The 9,536-nt window shown below is 36.2% G+C and overlaps 1 protein-coding gene across 1 annotated transcript; it reads right to left on the bottom strand.

Moving 5' to 3' along the window:
* Window positions 1-2,932: 2,932 nt before the first annotated feature.
* Window positions 2,933-5,013, bottom strand: LOC140183757 (uncharacterized). The gene is made up of 2 exons (XM_072232692.1): window positions 3,527-5,013; window positions 2,933-3,437 (listed from the first exon to the last, which is right to left on the bottom strand). The coding sequence occupies exons 1-2, from the start codon at window positions 3,695-3,697 to the stop codon at window positions 3,267-3,269; spliced, it is 342 nt and encodes a 113-aa protein (XP_072088793.1). The 5' UTR covers window positions 3,698-5,013; the 3' UTR covers window positions 2,933-3,266.
* Window positions 5,014-9,536: the final 4,523 nt, after the last annotated feature.

Below are 9,536 nucleotides of genomic sequence, written 5' to 3'. Positions count from 1 at the left end.
TAAAGAGTCCTTCTGATTCTCGACAATGTTGATAGTACAGAACAGTTGGATTCACTAGCAAGGGGAGGTGATTGGTTCTGTCCTGGTAGTAGAATTATTATAACAACAAGAGATGCCAATTTCCTAAATAATCAAGTGTTAAATGGATTCAAGATTGAGAAATATTGCATTAATGAAGGTGAATTTGAAGGAATGGAAGGTGCTAGATCAAATCAGAAACGAGATATGGTCGTCCAGGAAGATATGGTGGGCTTTGTGAATATCTTCAACAATATAACTAAGCAATTGAAAGAAAATGAGTCATGTCTTAATGTTATCTCTATAATAGGCATGGGTGGTTTGGGTAAGACTACCCTTGCTAAAAAAATTTTCAATGATAATGAGGTGGAGAGTTGTTCTCTTATTATGTATGGATCACTGTTTCTATGGACTACAAAGGCAGGGAATTTCTTCGAAGCCTTCTCAGTGGTTGCAACTTTTCCAAGTCTACTGAACATTTGGGCGAGGAGGGACAGAAGCAGAAGGTGCAAGAATACTTAGGAGAAGAAGTATTTGATAGTGCTTGATGACTTCTGGGAACCTAAAGTTTGGGATGAGGTACAATGTTTATTTCCGGATAACAAAAATGGCAGTTACTAATAACCAGTCGTAATGATGAGGTGGCAAATTATACAGAATCAAAGTCCCTCTCCCTTCCATTCCTAAATAAGGATGAAAGTTGGAAACTATTTTGCAAGAAGGTCTTTAGGGGAGGAGAGTACACATCTGTTCTAGAATCAATTGGTAGATCAATGGTTGAAAAATGTAGCGGCTTACCACTTGCTATTATCACCTTGGCCAGGGTGGTTGCGAAGAAGAAGCAACTGACAGTTGAGTAGATGAGAATCATGCGCAATGTCATTTGGTATCTTGCTAAAGATAACAGTAGAGTCACTGAGGTGTTGAAGCTTAGTTATAACACCTTGCCTCATTGATTAAAAACATGTTTTCTATACTTTGAGATGTTTCCCGAAGACTATGCAATTCCTGTGAAACGATTAATACTATTATGGACGGCTGAAGGGTTAATACAACCACCAAAAACAGGAATATTAGATGAACCAGAAGTAGAAGATATTGCTGAAGAGTACTTGAATGAGTTGGTGGATCGCAGCTTGGTGATGGTGCAAAAAGAAGGAGTGATAGAGGGGCCAAAAGCTGCCGGATTCATGACCTGCTTCTTGATCTTTGCCTATAAGAGAGTAGAGCTGAAAAAGGTATAGATATATGCACGGTGAAAGACATTAGATCCCTTGGCAATGTCAAATCCTGTAGATTGTCCCTTCGAGACACCGATTGGGATTCATTTAAGCAGTATGATCACTCCTGCATCCATTCTTTAATGTGCTTTAGGGAGAATTGCATTCCAAGACGGCAAAATCTTGATCGAATGGGTTTCGATTCAGCTCGCATTTCGGACTTTGGATGTAATGATTATGTAATATCATCAATGGCACAGGATTTGAGTATGTTCATCCATTTAAGATACTTGAGACTAAATCAGGGTGCACACTGCCCAACAGAGGATCATCCTGATCCAATCAGCACTCTTCCGAACCTAGAAACTCCAATTGTTGAAGAACATTTCCATTGTTATGAACTCTCTCATGGAATATGGAGGCTCAAGAAACTGTTGGAGCTTGATCAAATATTGTCGCTTGGGTGAGCTTCCAGAGCGATTGTGGTCCTTGCCTAACTTGCAAGATGTGCTTTGTGGTCCTCTCTCATCATGGCTTAGTTCACTATTTTCATTTAATTGCAATTTTTTTTTCACATTGGGTTAATCAAGTTTTTTCTCTCATTTTATTGTCTAGAATAGACTTTTCTCTTTGTTCGAAGGGTTACTTTTTTGTGTCTAATTACTAAAGAACATATTACTGGTGCATATATCAACAATAATCTTGATATTGGTTTTGATTTAACAAGAAAAGCATCCTATATTACTGTTTCTAGAGCAAGTAAAGTCATCAAAGTTATGATTACTGTCATGTCCTAACCACCAAATAAGAAACTGTGAGTTAATACTCAAAATGACCCCTGAAATTTGAAGACAGACTCAATTTGACCCTCAAAATTTCAATTGACTCAATTTGAACCCCCCTTTTAATGAATATAAAACCCGAACAAGTGCCAAATTCCCAAATTGCTATCGTTGTTTGGGTGTTGGAGAAGATGATGAGGAGCACCAGCCAAGGTTCCAGAAGCTGCAACAGATCTCATTCATATGGAAGTTTGGATAGGAATCCAAATCGAGCTAGATCTGAAAAGGTTCTACACTAGTGTGGTTGTGGAATACGTCCCGTTCTTCGTTGGTCTGGAACAGAAGCAAATCCAGACAGACCATTTTTTGGATGCCCAAACTATAATGTGAGTTCTTGAATTGCTTCCTTCTTGAATTTACATCTTTTTTTTGTAATACATGCATAATTTATTTTGTGGTTCTTGTTGTGATAGACTTCTGGAAATAGATGGTGTGGACTTTTTGTGTAGGCAAATGGCGTGGAAGAAGAAGACATGACCGACAGACATGAAACTGAAAATAACATTGAGTATTGGAAGATGAACGTGGGTTGGAAGATTAGAGCAATAGAAGCTGAAATTAAGATTTTAAAAGTATGAAATAGTATTTTGAGTTTTTTTCTTGTTTTTTTTTGTAGTTGTAACCATTGGCTATGTCTTGGGTGTGGGAAAGTGATGAATAAAATTGAATTAATGTCACTACAATTATGTTTTTTTTTTTCAATACAAATCTGTTTTGTAAATTGTAAGTTTTGACTAAACCTAAAAATTCAATAAGGATAAATAGGTATGATTCTGTAAATTAAAAGTTGTGACTAAACCTGTAAAAGTAAAATGGTAAGAATAAACAAGAGACTGATTACAAATCTGCAAATATCAATAATAAAGTAATTTGTAATTTATCTACCAAATCTCTAAATTGCAAAATAAGTTATAATAATAAACCTTGAATCTGATTTCATAGGTCAATTATAGTCATGACAATGACCATTGTAACACATGATAAACTAAGTGATGTCTAGAATGTCATCATTACAGTCACAAAACAAAAGGACTATTTAAGAGGTTCCAAAACAAAGCCCTATACAAGACATGAAAAAGGGCATAAACAACTACAGACACAAATTTCAACCACAAAATAACCTCAAAACACACAATTTTGGATTACATTTATCAATTTATCCACAAAAGACAACATAATTTAATCTCTATTTCTTCCTTGGTGCTTTGAAGCCCGGAGTGGAGACGAATTTCATAAATTCTATAAACTTTGACGCTGTCCCAGAACTAGCTCCTTGTATTGGTTCCACACCAGGAGTTGCTCTTCTTTTATGCGGCAGCTTATCCAGCCTTGTGAGTGGAGGTGGAGGTGGAGGCACCTACATGTAATTAGAAATATTTGATAGATGATGAATAAGCACATGATATTTTCATAAATGTAATTAATTAATGTGTTATATAATGGTACCTGCTCTATAATTTGTGACTGTGAAACAGTGGGTTGGGTGATGTTCATCTCCGAAGCCTGTGGAGCATCCACAGTTTGTATACCAGCAGTTGTCGCAGCATCACCGGGTGCATTTACATTAGCTCCATTTTGGGATTTGGATTTAGCTACAACAACTACTTGCAATATCATCAGCTTTTCTATGAGCACAACTTCTTTTAGTGTGTTCTTTAATACCGCAGTAAGTACAAGTAAATTCTTTGTAGATTCTCTTTAACTTCGTTGCAGTTTTAGACTTCTTACTGCTCGAAGGCTCATCATCAGCGTCCTTTCTCCTTTTCTTCTTGAAGTTTCCTGGCCTTCTCCTAGTTTTAGGTGCTTGAGGTCTGTTGTATTCAAATTTTTCCCACAATTCCTCACCCGGTATTAGATTTAGAGAATGCATGTATATTGCCCTATATGCCTCCATAGTCAACCAATGATGACAAAAGTCTTTAGGATTTTATTTATCCTTGAAATTGCTGCACATGCATAGACACACGGCATGCCTACAGATTTTCAAATTTTAATTAGTCATAATCTATAACTCTTAAATGCCATACATTAAAAATGTTAATTAAGATATGATGTTGGACCTATTATCTGCCAGAATCTACAAGTGCAGATGCTTTTGCTTAAATCAACTGCCATGTTAGTAGGCCAGCCGTGAATTTCAAACCTTTGGTAGCCATCATCTCCACACCATATAGGTGTCCATTTTTACGAGTCTTTCCTAATCTTCTGCAGCCGACTTTGTTGGATTGGGGGTAGCTTGCCAATGTGGTGAGACAATTTGACTTTATTTTTGGCAATTGACCTCATTGCAAACATCCGAACCTTCTCTAGTAGTGTTATAATTGGCTTCGCTCTGAACTCCTTAATTCTTGAGTTAAATACCTCACAGCCGTTGTTACAAATGTTGTCCATCTTTGGTCCATGACTGAAAAATGCTCTTGTCCATGACTCTTTAGGCCACTTGTTCAAGTATGCCCATGCTTCTTCATTTCTCCTCTTTAGCCTAAGCATCTTCTGTTCAAACCCGTGGCGAGTAGTTTCTCTAGCATAGTCCCACAACATTCCTCTCAACTCCAACTCCTTCCATTGTTTATTGAAATTCTTCCATAAATGCCATACGCAAAACCTATGGTAAACATCTAAATAATTTTTTGTTATCCATAATTAACAGCTCCACGTTATCACATTGATAAGCATAATCTATTTACTTATTCATGAATTTCTCATTTTATATTTTCAGAAAAAAATCTCAGCTATTGAAATCATCTATAGAAAGAAACTGGTACATAAAGAAGTGGTAGATTTCACTAATTTAGATGTCCTTTCTTCTCTGTAACACAGTTAATGTTAATCATTAGTCTTTTAAAAGAAAAAAAAAACCCTAACAGAAGGGGATCAATAACTAAAACTATCTTCTTTCACAATGGACCAATCCATTTGAGTATCAAATAGAGTGCAAATTAATGGTCTGTAAACCCCAACCAAGAGAAGATACAAAACATAACATTGAACCCAAACATAGAATGCTTGCGTTACTAACCTTTTTTGGAGAAACAGTGGTGCGCAGCTTCTTTCTCGTGCTAGCAAACAAGAAGACCTGCGACAAGCTTTGCCAGCGCCCTACACTAGCAGTGACATTGATCTTCCACAGTATGATGCATGCGAGAGAATAAAGAAGAAGAAGAAGAGTTTCTCTGTTTTGAGTGGTTTGATCGTTGGTGTTGTTGAATTTTAACCTCAGAATGGAAAACGCTGTCGTTTGAAGAGAGATTACGCGCCAAGAAAAAAAAACGACGTCGTTTAATAAGCTCACCTGTCAAGCCCACGTGTCACTTAATGTTCTAGGTAAATGTCAAGCCCACGTGTCACTTAATGTTCTAGGTAAACGTGCCGTTAACGGAGATTAACAGAAGGGCTAACATGAGTCACTTATTCAAATTTGGGAGTTCAAATTGAGTCCATTGAAATTTTGAGGGTCAAATTGAGCCTGTCTTCAAATTTCAGGGGCCATTTTGAGTATCAACTCAAGAAACTGTCGTGAACTTCTTCCATTTGGCATATACTATAACTTCAGTTCTTGGTTAATTACCAATAGTTTTTTGCCCAAGGGTTTTATGAGTCACATATTTGTCAAAGCTAACATCGAACTGAGTATACAAGTATACAATCAATGTGAAAAGTATATTTATCTATAGCAATCAGCACAATAAGGAAGCATATATAAGATTTTCATGGTAAAGGTCACAAGCTTTAGAAAGCAAGACACTGATTAATAATCCCCCAAGCATCTGATACATCAAGTTTCACCATGAATAGACAAAATTCACATCTGAATGCAACTTGATGCACATGCATCTTGCTCACCCCTTTACATTAATCACAAAACAATAAAAACTAGCAGGGATAATGTGGTGCAATGCATAGCAGAAGAGTTAAATAACATTATTGTTCTTCTTATCCTTATGCTTACTATCACTAAGGAGCAGCAAGAGACTCTCTGTATATACAAGGTAACTTTCATATTTGTAAATATCGTGTGGAAGATGAGTAGGACATGTAAAATGTTGGAGCAACTCTCCTCTGATATTATATTTGGCAAACTTTAATGGTCTAGCCAGAATAGTATCTAGTGCAATAATATCACTACCATTGGATAAGCATAGAGGCTCAAACTCTAAACAACGAATCACATACAAAGTCCAAGATGAGTGCACTCTGTATTCTTTCATCACCCATGTGTGTGTGTTACCTTCAACATAGTCCTGAAAATACAAGGCTAGGCACCCTCCTAGTATGACAAATGTGGCAGGACCACCCATTATGAGTTGTTCAGGCAAAGATATCTTTGAGAAACTTCTTTCCTTCAAATCAAATATAAGAAGACCTTCACTGTAATGTTTGAGAGAATAAGGCAACCAATGAATAGAGCCATTCAGAATAACCCCTCAGATTCCCACAAACAAAAACCGAATCGTTTGGGGAGTGCAGCATCAAGATTAATCCATGAATTGGTTCTCAAGGACAAGCAATCTAAGAGTTGGCAGTTACTATCCTTCCAAGCTACAACAACTAAGTAGTCATCCCGTGTCGCATCGTAACCAAATTCATACAGGATCGCATTATCGGGAAAATAAAAGTACCTGCCCTTACTACGATGAAGAATATTTAACCAAGAGTAAGATACTCTTTTGCTGAATCTGGTGAGTGGGTTCCATACTACAAAAAAAGTGTGGCTCTTGATGTAAGAGAACAAACCCTCTGCAGGATCCCATTACACGAAACTTAGACGGTGGCTGCTTCTTGAAAGGGAAAGATACATCTTTTACTTGGTAATTGTCGCCATTAAATACTTCTTCAAGGTGAACAAGGTAAGACTTCGTGGAGACTTTTCTGTAGATGCACGCATGGGTGGGTGCGAGAGAGAGGTGAAGATGCGATTCCGCGAAGTCTGGATCGGAAATGAGAGAGTGCCAAAGCTTCGAAACACACCTGAGGCGACCAAGGTGTTTGACCGGAATCCTCAGTAAGATTATGTGAATCAGGTCAAGAGGGAGGATGTCGTGAATGCTCTTCCGCTTGTTCTCTTCCATGATCGATCAATCTTCAGCTTTGTTCTTTTGTTAGGGTTTCTGCGTTGGTACAACACGGGATTTGAATCTGCTTCCGAACACGGGATTATTAGATAAACTTATAAAGCATTAACCCCAAATTGTTATGTGGAAACTCAGGTACATGCACCTAGTTTTCATCTTTGTATATTTATGGGTATATAAAGAGTATTATAATTTTGGTATGGAGTTTGGTGTATACTGTATAATATGATTATGAAGGTATATGGTGTTTTATAGGATTGTGATGACTACGCAGAATAAATCGGATAGACTAATTGATCGGAGGGTCCAATTTTGGTAATCGGACAGTACACAGTATGTACTGTCTCCACGTGGTACGCATGCAGCTGCTTCTGTGGTTGGTTTCGTTGCATCTAGGGGTGTGTATGGCCCGGCCCAACTCGAAGATCCGGTCCGGTTCCGAACACTTTAGGGACTAATTTGGTGTGATTTTATCGGGTCTAGAGCCGGGTAAGGATCTCAAAAATAAATCCGGTCATTATTTCGGGTCGGACTCGGGCCATAGCTCAGGTCACCCGAAATCGGTCCGGTGGTCCGGTCATCATACACAATTAATATTTTGTGTTATTAGTGATAGATGATGGCTATTCTTATGTGGAATTTAAGTATTGTAAACCTTAATATTTTGTGTTATTAGTTATTATAAGACTATAAGTTAATGTTTTATGTTTAAAATGCATAAGATTTTAGACTAATTAATGCATAATATTGTATTATTTGTATTGATTTAAATATTTGGTGTTATTAGACAATATTAGTATTGATTATGGTTATGTTTTAATTTTAGAGAAGAGTTGGTTCTTGTTTTATTTTTCTAAGTAAATTTTACCATGTCAAATAATAGTTGGAGTATTGAAAATTTGGATATTTTCACATGCTAGTTTATAAGAAGGTATCAAGGTAATGTAATGTCAACGGCCCGGTTTTCACCCAGTTTTTACCCGTATAATCGTGGTCTCAAAGTGTATAGGTTTCATCGGGTCTAGGGTCGGGTTCGGGTCTAATAAATAGGTCCGGTATATATTTCGGGTCGGGTCTAAGTCACATCAAACCCGGTTTCACCCGACCCATGCATACCCCTAGTTGCATCTATATCTCATTCAAGTGTCACCTTTGTCATGCTTTCACTTGATGCGCATGCAGTTGCTTTCGTGGTTGGCTTTGTTGCATTTATATCCTATTCGATTGTCACCCCCTCTCTCTGTAAAGAAATCGGACGGTCTGATTTCTTCCCCCCTAAACAGGGTATACTATATATTACTCTAAAATTTCATAACTCTATGGTAACTCAAATGTGTGAATCACATAAAAAAAAATAGCCTAGTAATAAAAGATTAATTTTTAAATATTTAATTACTCTATTCGTCTTTGTTTTTAATTTTGTAATTATGTATTTGTAAAGGAAAAAATAGTAGAGTTAATGAAATATTTTTTTTTACAAATTAAAAATATTCACAAGGAAGAATCTAATGAGATCTTTGAACACATATTTTTTAAAAGAAATATTCTAATAATTTTAACGCTTTTCATATAGAAAAGACCTATATAAAGATCCAATTGAAGAATATAATCTTAAATGTCCAAAAAAAAAAATTGAAGAATCAAATATAAAATTATGCCTACTTAAGAAAGGCATATTTAACATTCTAGTCTTAAACATTTATTTGTATCTAGATCAGCTCATAAATCCCCTTTTTTTTTTCTTTTAATTTCAGAGTGCAATAGTTTTCATCTTTTTTTACACATTCAGAAACGGGTTAAAAGAAAATGGAAGCTAGCAAGTTATGTCTTCATTTTGCTATGATACTTCTATAGAGAATAGAGATCTAGGAATAATAGGGCAAAGAAGAGCAAAGAGACACAAGACTGCGATAAAGTGTCCACACCCCAGCTTAAAAGTTCAGAATTGCATCTAATAAAAATATAACTAAAAGTTAATCCTAAAACTAGGAAGTACCTAACAAAATAACGTTAAAAGTAATACATAAAAATGTAAAATTTACACCACTATAGTAACTATATCAACATGCTACAACATTTCATTACCAATACAACAAAATATAAGATGAAAACAGAAAACTTGACGTGTTTCAATTAACCTACCATGATAGAAAGTCCTACGAGCACATGCTCTATGAACAATTAAGAATTCAAGTGGCTAACACAACGATCCTAACTGTAATCCCAACAAACAAAATACTGAAATACTTACTACTAAGACCAAACTTGACAAATTAACAATTAGTTTACATGTTAAATCTCATATTGATGTGTGATATTCTGTGTAGACATGATAATGCAACCAAGGAAATATTGAATAAAGATAAAGCATTTAATATAACAGA

The sequence above is a fragment of the Arachis hypogaea genome, chromosome 3 (assembly GCF_003086295.3).
Source record: "Arachis hypogaea cultivar Tifrunner chromosome 3, arahy.Tifrunner.gnm2.J5K5, whole genome shotgun sequence".
Classification (NCBI taxonomy): domain Eukaryota; kingdom Viridiplantae; phylum Streptophyta; class Magnoliopsida; order Fabales; family Fabaceae; genus Arachis; species Arachis hypogaea.
Note: the sequence above shows the minus strand (reverse complement) of the source record. Positions and strands in the feature narration are given on the sequence as shown.

Coding starts and splice junctions, on each gene's coding strand:
- LOC140183757 (XM_072232692.1), bottom strand. CDS start 3,697: ATGATATTGCAAGTAGTTGTTGTAGCTAAATCCAAATCCCAAAATGGA. Junction 3,438..3,526: donor AGTCACAAATTATAGAGCAG/GTACCATTATAT, acceptor AATTACATGTAG/GTGCCTCCACCTCCACCTCC.